Source organism: Thermobia domestica, chromosome 14 (assembly GCF_964235325.1).
Source record: "Thermobia domestica chromosome 14, izTheDome1.hap1.1, whole genome shotgun sequence".
NCBI lineage: Eukaryota > Metazoa > Arthropoda > Insecta > Zygentoma > Lepismatidae > Thermobia > Thermobia domestica.
The window spans coordinates 152,915,361-152,932,039 of NC_137467.1; the positions used below are offsets into that span (position 1 = coordinate 152,915,361).

General features: G+C 36.9%; 1 protein-coding gene across 2 annotated transcripts in view; it reads right to left on the reverse strand.

The window, feature by feature from the left end:
• LOC145670403 (thymidine phosphorylase-like) overlaps positions 1-16,679 on the reverse strand; it is an 81,306-nt gene that overhangs the window by 55,405 nt on the left and 9,222 nt on the right. For both annotated transcript variants that reach the window (XM_081739046.1, XM_081739045.1), the window contains exon 2: positions 6,094-6,210. In XM_081739046.1, the coding sequence (XP_081595172.1) occupies positions 6,094-6,210 (117 nt within the window). The remainder of the gene's footprint in view (positions 1-6,093; positions 6,211-16,679) is intronic.

The window sequence follows — 16,679 nt, forward strand, 5'->3', positions numbered from 1 at the left end:
CCACCTGTGCAGAAATGCCATCGTCCGATAACAAAAGAGGAAGGAAGATCACCCGAGCGACCTTGCCCCCCCCCCCCACAGAAGCAGAGTGTGACTAACAAAGGAATGCAATGAAACATGTGGTAAGTTATCTACATCTGATCTCGAAGAAATGTGTTTGTGTAGTTCAAAAATAGCAACTGGTCTTACAAATAGTAATAAAGACTTTCTAAAAATATTCTATCAAAATGCTCGTAGCTTACATGGTCGAACATGTGATTTCTTTTGTGGTGTATTAACTAACAATTATGACCTAATTGCAATCACTGAGACATGGATTAACGAATCTCATTATGATGCTGAGATATTTGATAACAGATATACTGTGTTGAGACAAGACAAAAACTCTGTCAAAACCTGTAAAACAAGGGGTGGGGGTGTTCTTATTGCAGCCCTAAGTAAACATTGCATGTTCTTATTGGACAGGTGTGATGATAATTATGACTGTTTGATTGCCAAAATAAACAGTGAGGGGAAAACCATATATATTTGTGTTGTGTATTTCTCACCGGGATCTAATATTGAATTTATAATGATTTATTTATTCGACTTGAAATTAATTGTCTTCAACATTGTCCTGTTCTCCTGATTGGTGATTTCAATTTATCGGAAATAAACGGTACGGAATTTAATTTTGAAACAAGCTCTTCTAAATGTAAGAATTTATATGAATTTATGTCTTATTATAATTTGCAATCATTAAATAATGTGACGAATGAAAATAATCGTACATTAGATCTGGTTCTGTCTAATATAACGAATATAGAAGTCAGTAGGGAATATTGTCCACTAATTCCAGAAGATGCACACCATCCATCCTTAGTAATAAACGTGATGCAGCAGGAGACCGCGAAGATTAAAAAGAAAACTAATATACCAGGATATAATTTTAGGAAAGCTAATTTCTTAGAGTTGTATCTTGAATTTTCATCTATTGACTGGAACTGCCTAAAGAAATATAAAAACGCCAATGACCTAGTTGATAATTTCTATTATATTATTTATAGTGTATTAGACAAGTGCGTGCCACTTAAAAACAACTCAAGAACAACCTATCCGTGCTGGTTTACAAATGAAATTATCAAAAAAATCAAAACTAAAGCAAGGTATCATAAAAAATACAAATGTAATAAAGAAGTAAATTATCTCAATAAATTCAATGAATTGCGTAGGGAAATAAAGAAAGAAATTAAGCTGGCATACAGAGCGTTCATACAAGACTCTGAAAATAACATTAATAACAATGCTAATGAATTGTGGAACTTTATAAAAAATAAGACTAAGCATCTTCTTGGGGGGAAATTAAATTATGAGGGACGCTAACTTTATCATAATGATGAAATAGCCAATGCTTTTGCACAGTATTTCTCGTCAGTATGTGTGCCAGATACAGGTTTCACTGATATTCCTACGAACAATTTATTAGCTTATGTAAGTAACAAACTAGAGTCACTTACCATTGAGGAAATTACTCAATCTGAAGTAGAAATGGCAATCAAAAAATTAAAACCCACAACTGCTGTTGGCCCTGATGGAATACCTCCATACATCGTAAAGGGTTGTATAGATGCGTTTACATATCCGCTAAGGATTGCATTCAATCTTGCTTTAAAAACATGCGTTTTTCCGGATATATGGAAATCATCTATAGTTTGCCCAATACCAAAAACAAATGATAAACACGAAATAAATAACTACCGGCCTATATCAATTTTACCTACGTTTGCAAAGATATTTGAACAAATCCTATACCGACGGATAATTGACTACATCCAACCCGTAATCTCACCATATCAATATGGCTTTATCCCACACAATTCAACAACAACAAACCTTGCACTTATCACAGACTTTATAGCAAATTCCTTAGATGCAGGATGTCAGGTTGATGTAATATATATAGATTTTGAAAAGGCATTTGACAGAGTCAATCACAAGGTACTATTACATAAGCTAGGCGAATATAATTTCTCTTCTCCCTTGATCAAGTTCTTTTCATCATATTTAAATAATCGAAAACAAACTGTTATCTACAAGGAATATAAATCATCTGATTATATTGCATATTCTGGAATTCCCCAGGGCTCTCATCTAGGTCCGTTATTGTTCCTTTTATTCATTAACGATCTCCCTGATCATATATTATTAAGTAACAAATTGCTTTTTGCTGATGACCTCAAAATATACGGTAGGATAAAGACCATCCATGACTGTCTCGATTTACAACGTGACATGGAAAATATTGCTAATTGGTGTTCTCTTAACAAACTTAATGTAAACGTAAACAAATGTAACATTTTATCGTTTACCAGAAACAAAAGTCAAATAGAGTTTGATTACCCAATGAATCGGATCTTACTAAATAGATTAAATTCAGTCAAAGATCTTGGAGTTATATTTGATACGAAACTGACATTTAATAACCATATAGAGAACATAGTTAACGAATCTCTCAAGATGTTTGGGTTCATAATTAGAACTGGAAAGGAAAAAAAAATGAAATGAAATCTTTGAGTTTAACGTCCCACGGTTATGCCGGTTAGACTAAAGGAGACGGTGATAATGAGAGATGAGTGAAATGGTGGAATGAAGAAAGTGGGAGGAAACGGGAGAACCCCGAGAAAACCCACGAGCACGGTGTTTGTCCACCACAAAGTTCACACGGCGCGAGCTGGGATCGAACCAGGGACCCCAAGCACCGGAGGTAAACGCTCTACCACTGAGCCACCGCGCCCCCTAGAACTGGAAAGGAATTTAACAATAGTACTACACTAACGAAAATGTATTATGCCTATGTCCGATCAAAACTGGAATATGCTGCTGTGATTTGGAACCCATCACAACAGCAATACAGACACCAACTGGAAAAGCTCCAATCTAAATTTATCAAATACTTGACGTACAAGACAACTGAAATCTATCCATATTATGAATATTATCTAACATTAATAGACAACTTCTGTAGCCCTACACTTGAACAAAGGCGAAATGTGACAGATTTGATTTTTCTCCATAAAATAGTACAAAACGAATTTAATTGTACGGATCTCATATCAACATTAAATTTTCATGTCCCGACACTTAAAACTCGTGCTAATAACTCTGGTGTGTTTTATTGCAAAAAAGCAAGGACCAACGTATTATTGAAATCACCAATTTGGAGAATGTGTTCTGTTTATAACAAAATATGTATCAAACACAAAGAAATTGACATCTGCAATATGAACTCTATGTTTAAGAAAACTATTGTAAATGTATTATGTAATACACCAACACTATAATTGGGCTTATGTCTGTTGTGTTGATGGCAAATAAATAAATTAATTAATTAATTAAATAGGCAAACTTCTAGAGTCTATTTAAGCCTATAAGATTAGACACAAATTAAATAGGCCAACTTTAAAGATTCACTTAAACCTGTAAGGTCATATACTAATAAAATAGGTGAACTTCTAAAGTAAACCTAACAAATTAAATAGATATTATCCTAAAAGCCAATTAAGTTTATAAACAAAAATTTTGTATACATCTATACTCTATTGTCATATATATATAAAGGTAACCAAGAAAGTTCTGAGTTCTGTCGCTCTTTTACCCACCATCTTCGAAGATCGATGTCACACCTAAGACGTAGCTGGAAGATCAAAAATAGTCCCCATCAGAATCGACGACCTCCTGCGAATGTTCTGGGAGGCCATTAATTCTATCGCGGTAAAAGTTGGTGGGCGTGAAGCGAAGAAAGAATCAAGTGCATTTTCCACCTCTACTAGGGATTTGAACTGGCGTTCTCTAAGGTGATTGCCCAAGGAATGAAAGAATGAAACAGGTGATAATCGGACTTCGGAATGTCTGGGGAGTATGGCGGATGGAAGTGTTTCTCATCTAAAGCGTAGTATGGTGTTCCGGGTCATCCTAGCCACGTAGGACTTAGCGATGTTCTGAATAGGAGAACCTCTTTGCGATTCTGAAGTGCTGGCTCCAGAGTATTGAGTTTTTCTTGAACACGGCTCAACTGCTGATAGTACACAGTTGCATTGATGCTCTGACCAAATGGTAATAGTTCCCAATGCACGATGCTGTGAGCAGACCACCAACATACAGGAGGATCTTATTCTGGTGCAGTATTGGTTTCGGCTGTTTTGAAACCGGTTCATGAGATGCTAACCAATGATAACTCCGCCGTGGAGCTTCGTACAGGACCCACTTTTTATCACATGTCAACACCCTGTCCAGAAATGGCTCCTTCCTCAGACTAGACAGCAAAGAAACACAGATGACTGCTCACGTTGCTCGCGTTCCCGGAATCAAATCATGTGGGGCCCATCGACCCAACTTATAGTGTTTCCCAAGTTGATGAAGGTGCTGCCGAATGGTTTCTCCACTCACACTAAATTGTAGTCCCAGTTCCTCACATGTCTGGCCACTGTTCGCCTCAATTGCTGCCTGAAGATCTTCATTTTGTTCGTATTGGTACTCCGGCACATGGTGCGACTTCGAGTGTTTCATCACCGTCTTTAAACTTGTTAAGCCACCGCTGCACTGTCCGCGTAGTCACGACATCCTCATCAAAGGCCTGGCATATCTTCCGCCCCTCTGCAGCGGCGTTTGACCCCAGTTTGAATTCATACAGCATACACACCTCTGTGGAGGTCCATGTTCACTCTGTTCTTACGTAAGTTCACGGTATAACTAAAGTGCCACAACCAGGTAGTATGTTGGATATACTCACACCAACAATTGACCTTCGACATATCTCGATTCGCATTAAAATCATGTTGTGAGTGTCAATTGAACATAGCCCTCCACAAAAAGCGACAAAACTTTCTTGGTTACTTTTATATATGCTACTGAAGCTTCCAAAAGATTCATTCACTGATGTAAGAGGTAGTTGGAGGATCTTAGGAAAATTAGGAGAAAGGTGTATATATATTTGTATTATTTGACGTGAAAGCCGGTGAGGTACGATTTTCGAAGTTTTTGGTTCAGCAGCATCCAATCAGTGAAAGTGTCTAAGTTCCATCTGTCAAGTTTATTTCTTGGATAAGCCGCCTACTTTTAGTTTCATGATTTCCTCCCTTTAACGTAGGACGATAACCCAACAAATCGACTGGTGTCTGTTATTCTGACTCCGAAACATATGTGATCGCCGTAAACTCTCTGGATTCTTCGCTGAAGTGGTAATAAAGTCAAGTGACTTCTGGAACATCTGGTGTACAAATATGTGAAATAGACTAATCTGTGATTATGTTTGACCTCCTGTAATGGATTACGGACATTTTGATAAGAACCTTGGGTACAGGGTGTCAAAAAAAATAGACGGATGGTCTCACTCTATCAAGTGCCAAGGTTAAATCTGATTTTCCAAATTGGCGTATTCGAATCGTTTTGGTGGTGCATACACAAGAAATGATAGTATTATAACAACTCGATTTTAACACAGCCTAATAATTCCTAATCACTCTCCTGCGGAATTGGGGAAAGAAAGGAGTGGGGAAGAAAAGAAATTGTCTAGGACCAGTATGTTAGGTACTGTCCCGACGTTTACCTGGTGCGAATGAAAAAAAAACAGGAAATCTCCACTCAGGATAGCTGGTCTGAAAAGCTTTTACACTTTTTCGACCGAGTGACCTCACTGGGAAGCGAACCCGGAACCAGCACACTATATGCGAGAACGTTACCAGCTACGCTACGTAAGACCACTCATAAGAGTCATGTCTGTTTAATAAGAAAGAAAACGTTTTCCTAAAAGTAGTTGTTTGGCGACTATATATAAAATAACAGTAAATTACTCCCTATCACGTCAGCTGCTTGATTAAACGACTACCATTTTAACACTTTGCTCCAAAGTGGGATGGATTTGAAGTAGCAACAGGCATATGTTAAAATGTAACGCACCTAGGGTAGTATAGAGCCATTGTGTTAAATTGACACAGCCATTTTTATTGTGTACAGGTTAAGTACTTCATCTGAAAAAAAATATGAAGTAAATAAAAAATGAAGATTTCCATTCAATACGAAACAGATAGATAATTCCACTTTACACAATATATTTACCTATTTGACATTCTTGTGCAGTGTGTTCCACTACCTGGGCCACAAATTCCTCGATTTCTTCCTTGGATAACGGATGGCCATCTCGTTTCTTTTTAATCAGTTCGACTAAATTCATTCCTGAAATAATGAATTAAAAAGCAATTTAAGACAAATTTACACTAGTCTTTGATACACATATATTCCAAAGTCTGTTTTCGAATCCGATTTAGGAATAATCATATTAAGATATCCGATTTAGAAAATGGGTTCGGACATTATCCAAATATTAATTGTTACCGTATAACACATGGATGGCTGAATTGTAGAGGGCTCATCTGTGGTGCTAGGCAGAGGCATCATTTAGGAGGATCAATTGCCCCCTCCCCACTCAGAGATGTACACATTTTAATCATAAAAAGTGAAACTCTGCTTATTTCGATGGAGGTCTTCCCCTCCCCTACCAAAACAGAAATGACGTTACTGATGCTAGGATTCTCCAGTTTCGTCTCAGGATATGTGAATTTGTGATGAGCAACATCATTCTCTAGTTTCCTCCCGCATTCTCATTACAAAATTAATCCATTATAATTCATTTTCATAAATCATCCGTCTCCTTCATCATATCGAGAGGAAATTATTAACTTGGGAGTCACGAGTGAAAGCGGGTTGCATACCAAAAGGTTGATATCGATTTTATTTTATTTATTTTTTTTTTTTACAAAAAGTATCTAATTTAAAAATACATAAATAGGCCTACATCATCATCATAGGTATTCTGCCATTATTGACAATTTACCTTCTTTTTGATACCGTCCATCAACTGTATACTATTTCGCCCCTCCCTCTTTTACTTGCTATCATACGCTCTGGTACGTTCCTGAGCATACAGTTCCTTCTAAGTCAATATCTCAACCAATTTCTCTTCCTACTTTCAATTAAAACTATCATTATTCTTTTCTCTGCGACTATTCCTAACACATCTCTATAAATAAAGATGAACAACCCCTTCGGCATTATCCTAGTTAATTCCTAGACCAGCAGACATTTCACTTTTTGACTAAAATTGGGCTTAATATCCTCAAGTCTATGGCCATCCCTAAAATTATGGATTCGACACTAATATCGGCGATTTAGAATATGTTATTTTTCACCTCCTTCTCTCCTTCTGATGAGGATGAAGGCTAAAGTTGGATTTTAACGGACCAAGTCTATGGCCATCCCTAAAATTATGGATTCGACACTAATATCGGCGATTTAGAATATGTTATTTTTCACCTCCTTCTCTCCTTCTGATGAGGATGAAGGCTAAAGTTGGATTTTAACGGACCAAGTCTATGGCCATCCCTAAAATTATGGATTCGACACTAATATCGGCGATTTAGAATATGTTATTTTTCACCTCCTTCTCTCCTTCTGATGAGGATGAAGGCTAAAGTTGGATTTTAACGGACCAAGTCTATGGCCATCCCTAAAATTATGGATTCGACACTAATATCGGCGATTTAGAATATGTTATTTTTCACCTCCTTCTCTCCTTCTGATGAGGATGAAGGCTAAAGTTGGATTTTAACGGACATCGGAAGAGTTATTATGCACCTCAGTGATCCCCAAAACTATAGATTTGACACTAATATCAGTCATCCTTGGTATTTATCCTCTCCTTTTATCCATACATTTTGATTCCTCCATCAATTCCCCAAGCCGAAAATCGAAAAGAAAGTAAAAAAAAATAAAAAAAGGGAAGAAAAGCACCTTTGTTGCTGCCTCTGATAATATGAGTGAAATAAATATACAGGGTGCAACAGAGGAAGTGCATGTTTTTTTTTTTTTTTAAACCGCTAGTACTCGGTAGTAGGACTATTGATTTTGAGTGAGCATTGGCAAACAAATTAGACAATGCAGTTTCAGTCGCAATGGAATGTTGGAGCGTAGAGCATCGTGTGTTGATTCTACCAGTTCTTTAGGAACAATGATTCTGTGGTCACGGTTCAACGTCTCTTCCGTCGACAGTTTAATGCCAAACGTCGAGGTACGGTCCCAAATCGAAACACTATACTTCAATGGGTTTCAGCATTCAGAAGTACTGGATCTGTTATGGAAAGGAACATTTGAAATCATCATGTAAGATGCGATGAAGCGAACGAACTTGCTGAAGCGAGCGAACGAAGTATTTGAAAATAAAATCCTGTGACGAATATTCGGACCCAAGAGGAACGAGAATGGGGAATGGCGGAAACTTTATAACGAGGAACTACATAATTTATATCATTTACCAAACATTGTTAGTGTCATCAAATGTAGGAGGCTCAGGTGAGCAAATCATTTAGCCAGAATATAAGAAAATAGGAACGCTTTCAAAGTTTTAACTGGAAATCTAATTGGAAAACGACCATTAAGAAGACCTAGGTGCAGATGGGAGGACAATACTAAGAAGTATCTCGTAGAAATAGGAATACAAAGTAGAAACTGGATCCGGTTGGCTAAGGACAGAAGTCAATGGAGAACTCTTGTGAACGCCGTATTGAACCTCCGGATTCCAAAGACCATGGAGTTACTTAATATAAGTGAAGGTAAGGATGACATTGCTTTTTCTTCTTCTTTTTTAGTTCAACGTCCCACGATTATGTACAGAGCCTAAGAAAGACAGTGATGAGACGGATGATAACGGAGGAATGACGAAAATGGGACAGTACCCTGAGAAAACCCACGTACACGGTGATCGCTCACCACAAAGCTTATTTGGTACGAGCTGGGATCGAACAAGGGATCCCGAGCATAAAAGATAAACGTTCTACCAGTGAGCTACCGTGATGGCTTGAGTTGCGTTGATTTTACCAATTTTAACAGGGGCACGATTAAACAATGACATAGTGCCCACGTTTAATGTGATAGTTCCCTAGTTCATTTCCAGGCTATATTAGCTTGTAATGAACACATCCTACATTAATCATTAGATGTAGAAAAAGTCCAGTTACAAGAAAATTAAAACACCAGATTTAGTAGGAAAAACACGAAATTGGCGATGTGTTTTCATGGAGATCGTGGAAAATATTTCTTTGAAGGAGATTACGTCATAACTAGGGCCTGAAAGTTGAGGAAAAATACTCTTTTTTACGAGTGCCCGAAGAGTACATAATATAGCATAACATAATATATATTAATATATATTATGTTCAACATGATATATGTTTAACATAATATATGTACATTTTGGGTCATTGTATGCCAGAAAATGATGGATTTTATTAGTCGTTTTTTTGCCTTTCTAGGCGATTTTTTTTTGTTTTGTTTGTTTGTTTATTGGTCTTTTTTTAAACCTTTTCGCACGTCTTAACGTCTTTTTTGGCATTCATCTTTCAACAATAAATTTACTGATCACTAACTCGAATCATCACCACCTCTTAAACATCTTTTCTTTAGTAAAGAAAATTGAAAAGATAAGACATTCTTCAACGACTGGAGTGATAAGACCAGAGCTGCAACAAGCACAAGTCAGATAAGGAGGTGTAACAATGTCTTCCAGCAGGGGGGGTTGAGGGTGAGGAAGTTTTCTTATTTTAATTTGGGGAAGGACAGACAGTTAACCTACCAAAAGCTTGTATTTCTTGAGCGTTATATTCATTAAATATGTAATTCTAATTAAATTGAATTAAATTGAATTACATTAAATTAAATTCTAATTTTTACGTCCTTTTTTCCAGTTTTTAGGTCTTTTAATAGGTCATTTTTAGGCATTTTTTTAGGTTTTCAACTTCCGAGCGCAAGTCATAACAAACCTATGACTTATCAGCTGCAGAATAGTTGCTATAGAAGCGTAAATCGCTTTGCACGTGGAAAAAATGCAAGTTAATGAGAAATAATTGCATGATAATTGCTAGAAGCAAACGCATGTTAATCCATAACTGCCGCTATCACACAGCTCCATGTCAGAATATTGTTCAAAGGCACTAGTGAGCCATTGCGCCCTTCAGTAGAGGCATGCGTACTCTGTGAACGTTGTTATGAGAAAAAGATTGCAACACTGAGTGAGAAGGAGATAATCACCTACGAAATAATCAAGTAAGTACAGACCGTTATTAGTGTAATACAAAGTGAATAGTGATTTGGAAATGGCGAAAGGATTCATCTAAATGGTCATAACTCTGGCAGAGGCATTGCTCGGATTCAAGGTTAGGTCCCTTTCAGCAGTGAGGCTAGGGGGGAAGACAGGGATCTATAGTTTAACGTCTGACCCGTGTCTGACAGTGAGTTCTCCCCGGGAAGTGAACCAGTCTCACGCTTAAGACGAGTACGCTGATCATATAGCCACGAGGGAGGTGAAAGTTGGTCGATTCGAGGTAGGTGAAAGTGTCATAGAGATGACATGCTTGTATTTTATTTTTAATTTGGTGTACGAAGCTCTGGGTTCAATTCTCAGTAAGGGATAATCAAAGGCAGTGCTATCGTTCAGATCTTACTTTAAATTGTGCAGTAAACTCTTTCTTAACTTCCTACCTTCCAAAAAATAAGTTATTTTCGTTATCAACCGTGCTCGGTGCTCAACAACAAAAACAATCGTTATCAGCTGCGCTAGGTACTCCACAACAATAACAATTGTTATAAGCCGCATTTGATGCTCCACAACAATAACAATCGTTATCAGCGACGCTCGGTGCTCCACAAAAGAAACAGAATACAATACTGTACTTTCTTCCGTATTGCAGGCTCAATTGTATGTTGGGGCCGCGGTGGCTCAGTGGTAGAGCGTTCACCTCTGGTGCTAGGGGTCTCGGGTTCAAACCCTGCTCCCGCCAAGTGAACTTTGTGGTGGACAAACACGGTGTGTGTGGGTTTTCTCGGGGTTCTCCCGTTTCCTCCCACTTTCTTCATTTCATTCATTTCTCATAATCACCGTCTCCTTTAGCCTAACCGGCATAACCGTGGGACGTAAAGCTCAAAGATTTCATTTTTTCAATTGTATGTTGTCAGTTTTGTGTTTTTCTTCAATCAATACGCATACCGTAAATAAGGTGTGGTTTGCGTAACAATCGAGTCTACTTTATTCAATATACAGTATCTTGCTGAACTGAGTGCCATGGAGCAGTTTATTGACGGAACTTCTAATTTTGGTAACTTACATTTATTGAATTATTATAATGTAAACCATTTTAAAACAATTATAGAGATGCTATAGTTACAATTTAGGGGCTACGAAATGGCGATTTTCGTTTTAACTGGCTTTTTCATTATCCCGCCAGGACCCGAAGTCTACTATAGGGGAGCCACGGTGGCTCAATAATAGAGTTCACCTCTGGTGCTTGGAGTCCGTGGTTCGATCCCATATCGTGCCAAATTACCTTTGTAGTGGACAAACACCGTAAGCATGGGGTTTCTCGGGGGTTTCCCGTTTCTTTCCACTTTCTTCATTCTACCATTTCATTCATTTCTCATAATCATCGTCTCCTTAAACCTACACGACATAATCATGGGACGTAAAACTGAAATATTTCATTTTTTACTATATACTAACTGAACATGCGCTCTCAACACAGCGCATCATTCACATATGAGCATGAATCTTTTTGTCATTCCTCACAGCATCTGCACATTTCCCTTTACAGACAAAGTGAAAGACGTCTAGATAAAAATCGATAAGGGATATCATAAAGGCAGGGCCGGATTTAGGGGTGTGAACCGGTGCACGTGCACTCCCCTTCGTTGTAAATATACACTATCTAAAATGAGAACCTAGCAGCGAAAATAGCAAGACTTTCCGAAACTTTCTGCCGTCATGTTTCCGTTTGGGGCTTGAAAGAAAGCAGAGCTTTGCAAAAGCAATAGTTTAAGTCGATTTTCTAAAGGTTGAAGGAAAAGGATTCACCAAGTAAAACATGGAAGAAAACAGAAGCCAGAAGGAAAGAATATTTTTTTCCTGCATAACATTGCGGTCCTCTTTAAAATACTCCCCTCCGTTCTATGCATCAGCGTTGTCAAGGGTAAAGAATATTATCACATGTCACTTTGAAGAGTTTCAGTGTGATTGGCTATTTTGGTTATTATTAATGCACCCCCCTTCAGACGATCCTGGATCCGGCCCTGCATAAAGGGGAGACTTTTTGGATTATTTTTTCAATATCTCGAAACGATTGCAAGATTTGAGCCTACTTCCGCTTGGAGCTTCTAATTCATGTATGATCAGTGTTTTCTTTTTCCTTGCATGTAGAATATAATAAGCAAATACAGTACATAACACACACAGTCAATTATAATGTCAGTGGTATTACAATTGACTGTGTTCATTGAGTATAGTTGACTTTTTTACAGTCAGTATGGTGTTCATTGAGCAAAACACTCCAAATAACAGAGATTCATCTTAGACTGGAGAAATGGCTATCCTTCGTTTTTCATTTTGGATATGAAACAAACGCCTGTGAGATATATTACTCTTGTACACGATGATGTAGTGTTGAAATGAATAACTCGTAGGATATGATGTTTTACTTTTTAAAAATTTCAACGCAAATGTAATAAAGAAATAAAGACCATTTTTTAATATTCAATTAGAACTGGAAAATTTACACAAAATTTGAAATCGACCAGTGAAAACGGCACGTTTCTAGCACTTGTGGTTTTCGAGAGCTGATTGTCGAAAGGACTGGAGACTAACATAAATTTTTCTTTGGAGGCAAACATATAAACCTAGCATTTTAATATATAAACTAGCTGAACCTGCGCTCTCTACACAGCGCATCAATCGCATATGAGCTTTCCTTCTCATTCCTCACAACATCTCTACATGTCCCTTTACAGACACAAGTGAAAGCTTGATAAAAAAAAAATCGACAAGAAGTATCACAAAGGGGAGATTTTTTCGATTATTTTTTCTCAATATATTTCACCGTGTGCGAAATTTAAACCTACTTTTGGATGGAGTTTCTAAGTCATGTATGACCAGTATTTTCTTTCTTCTTGCAAGCAAATACGTTACATACATAATTAATTATAATGTCAGTTATATATGGTGTTCATTGGGCAAAACACTCCAAAAATAAAGATTCATCTTATACTGGAGAAATGGCTATCCTATCTTTTTCGGCATTATTTGGCCATGAAACAAACGCCTGAGACATATTCAACCCATATATACAATAATGTGGTGTTGGAATGTATAATGCGTTTTTTAAAGCGCGATATGATGTTTTTTTTTTAATTTCGACACTTCCAGTGTACCCGTAAAAGTGTAATAAATAAATAATGGCCATGTCTTTTTTTAAATATTCAATTAGAACCGGACAATCTATGCAAAATTTGCAATCGATCAGTGAAAACGTCATCTTTCTACAGCCTGTAGTTTCCGAGATATCATTGTCGAAAGGATAGGCCACAAATATATAAACGTCCACAAACATATAGTTTAAAAGAATTCCAAAGATGGCAGCACAATTCATTTGCATTTATTTTGGAGAAGGCTTATTAAAATACAAAGGCTTTGAACCATAGCCTTTAAAACTTAAACTTTATAAAAAAAAAGAAAGATATATTTAAATAATTTATTTAAAGTACACATACTTTAAAAATATTGTCTTTGTTAAACGTGAAATCACAAATAACAGTAAGTCAAAGGTTTGAAATCCAAAGTTGGAGGTTGGAGTTCAGGCGTTTTTGTAGCTTTTGTAGCATTTTAATAGATAGAAAATAGTTTTCTTTTATATATCCTCGCTACTTACAGTCAATGTAAATATCAATCAATTCTTAGCCTTGGATCTTCAATTGAAAGGCTAGACGCCATTCAAAAATTTGTAATTTTAATGCAATAATTCAAATTTACTGTAGTATAGTAGTAGTAGCTGTTGTTGTTGTTGTAATAGTAATATTAGCATTAGTATTAGTATGATAGTAGTAGTAGTAGTAACTTACCGATTTAAAATATACAACAGCACCTTAAAAGAGAGAGAGAGAAAAAAAAAAGACCCCAAGTCACAATTTTTAGCAAACTTAGAAACTCAAATCTTTAGCACTATAAAGTTAGTTTGCTTAAAGTTCCTTTCGAGTAAACGTTTGAATTGTAGCTACATGTGTATATATGTATGTAAGTGTCCACACCCACCACAATTAAAAAGGCATCTTCTTATGTATGTGGTCATTGCAACGACTTACGCAATTCTGATTCAGTGAATGGTTATTAAACAATTTTAACTCCATTATTATAAATCCAGTGCAGTTCCGTCAAGATTTCCAACTATTGAAAGTAAAACATTTGGAGTACTTAGCATCAGAACTAAAATTTTAAAAGCAAACATTGTTACTATTAAATTAAAATAAATTAAATTTGTGGTTTTACAACCCACGCAGGCGCACACCCAGAAATTGTAGTTGGGAGGGATCCAAGGGCGCCGACTTCTCTGTAACTTTGGGGGGGGGGACATTCAGATGCAGAAGGCATATTTGAGTATTTTAAGACAAATTGAATTCAAATTATGCCAAATATTGTATATTCATAAATACAGTGCGGGGGCCCACAATAAGCTTCGAGGGTGTCCGCCCCAACCCGGCCCCCCAGGATCAGTGCCCTTGCTGAACGGGTATTATTTTGTATCCGATAAGTAATTATAAAACACTTCTACAAATGTTTTCGGAAACGATAATGATAGAACTAGATTGCTTTTATAAGAGGGAGTACAGATGAAATGTAAGATCAAATTTTCACGCTACATCAGTCATTTCCCTATTAAACAAGGATAATTTTATTGAGAAATTGTATAAATATATGTTGAGTAAGGAAGTTTTGGGAGGATTCGGACCCCCGTAGGTGCGCTACTGGTTCCCCGCACTAAATGAGAGAGATGATAAACGAAAGTAGAGGATTATGGAGCAATTGATGGAATGAGAATGTAGAAGAAACTGAAGAAAACCTACAGATACGATGGATTATCCTTCGCGTTCTCATAGCCAGGAATAGAATCAGAGACCCCTCATACCACTGAGCCACAGTTCCTCTATTATTATTATTATTATTATTATTATTATTATTATTATTATTATTATTATTATTATTATTATTATTATTATTAGTTGAAAACCACCCCCCTTAATGATACGCATGAGAGATGGATTTGAACTTAAACGGTATTGGAAGTCAGTGTCGTGCCGCGGGGCGGGGAGAGCGGGGCAACAGCCCCAAGCGCCGAAGTAAGCAGGCGCAAAATTCGGGAGAAAAAAGAAAAGAAGGAAACAAAAAAAAAGAGAAAAGAAAAATTACTTGGAATATTTTAGATATCAGTACAATCTAGTATGTACTTGAATCCTCTTCCTGGTTTAGGAAGTGATCCTATAATGTTACTCATGTTAGGAAAATGCATGTGCACATATATAAAATGTGAGGAAAAAAGTAATAAAATGTGCTCACAATCAAGGAAAAGCGGTGTTTATTTTTGGAAATGTTCTTACGCTTCGTGACAACCATGGTAGCGCTTCGCGGTTGGTCTGTCGACCTCACTCATATATACGTTAGCGCCGTCGTATACCGTCGGCCAGGGCGCTGATTTTCCACGGCACGACACTGTTGGGAGTGCCACTATAACGCCGAAAACTATGAATTGGAAATTAATATAAGTCCTTTTCAATTACTTTTACAGGTCATCTCCCGCATTTCTTCTCCCCTTTTGCCGAAAAGGTACTAAAAACCTAAGCTAGGACAAGAGCCCACTCATGTAACAAAAATTGTCAAAATAGATGCAGCAATCTCGGAGGAGCTACACTCACTTTTATTTATATTAAGTAGTAGAAATGTCCATTCTTTGCACGGGAAGAATACTGTTGTGAAATGTATTTAAACCGCATTCACTCTTAGGATACGCATGAAGGATGAATTTTGACTTAAAGGGCATTTGGATTTTCACTATTCATCTCAGCGACCCCGAGAATTATGAATTACGCTCTAGTGTCGATCTTTTTTGACTATTTTACGGGTCACGCCATTTCTATCCTATCTCAATGTGGTAGAAGTGTCTTGCCCTCACTGGGGGATGAGTTTTGAACGCAGAATTGGCCAAAATTATACCTAATATTTAAACACTATACAAGAATTGTTAGATTTAGTTATACAATTATACTTTAAATACTTTATAATAATTGTACCTATGGTCTTTATTTCACGAAACGTGAGTTATCGAGTACTTTTCAATACTTATAGTAAATTTTACACTAAAACGTGTAGAAATAAATGTATATTTCATGTCGCATTTTGAATTTTACATCGTATTATTGCACTGTAATTTTTTTCGACAAACTTAAGGTTTATCTTCTCACCAACCTGCAACTCTGTAGTGAAGCTATCAACCGACGACCCGAGAAGAGTTCGGGTAAACCTGACGTCGAAGCTTATTGGTTTGCCACGAGCTGCTGTTTTATGCTATGTGTTGGTCTAATACAAGTAGTGTTTTTGTGCTTTCTTCGTTTCATTCACTTTTCTTAATACGTGGACATCCTCGGCGTCACTACTTTTTTACAATTATTTCAATTTATATCAATTTTGATTAACATGGGCGATTTCGGGTTTCCGCGCCATTTTGGTTATGCTGTGGCATGACTACGTTTTTTCTTTCAGTGTATCTCATGTTTAATACAAT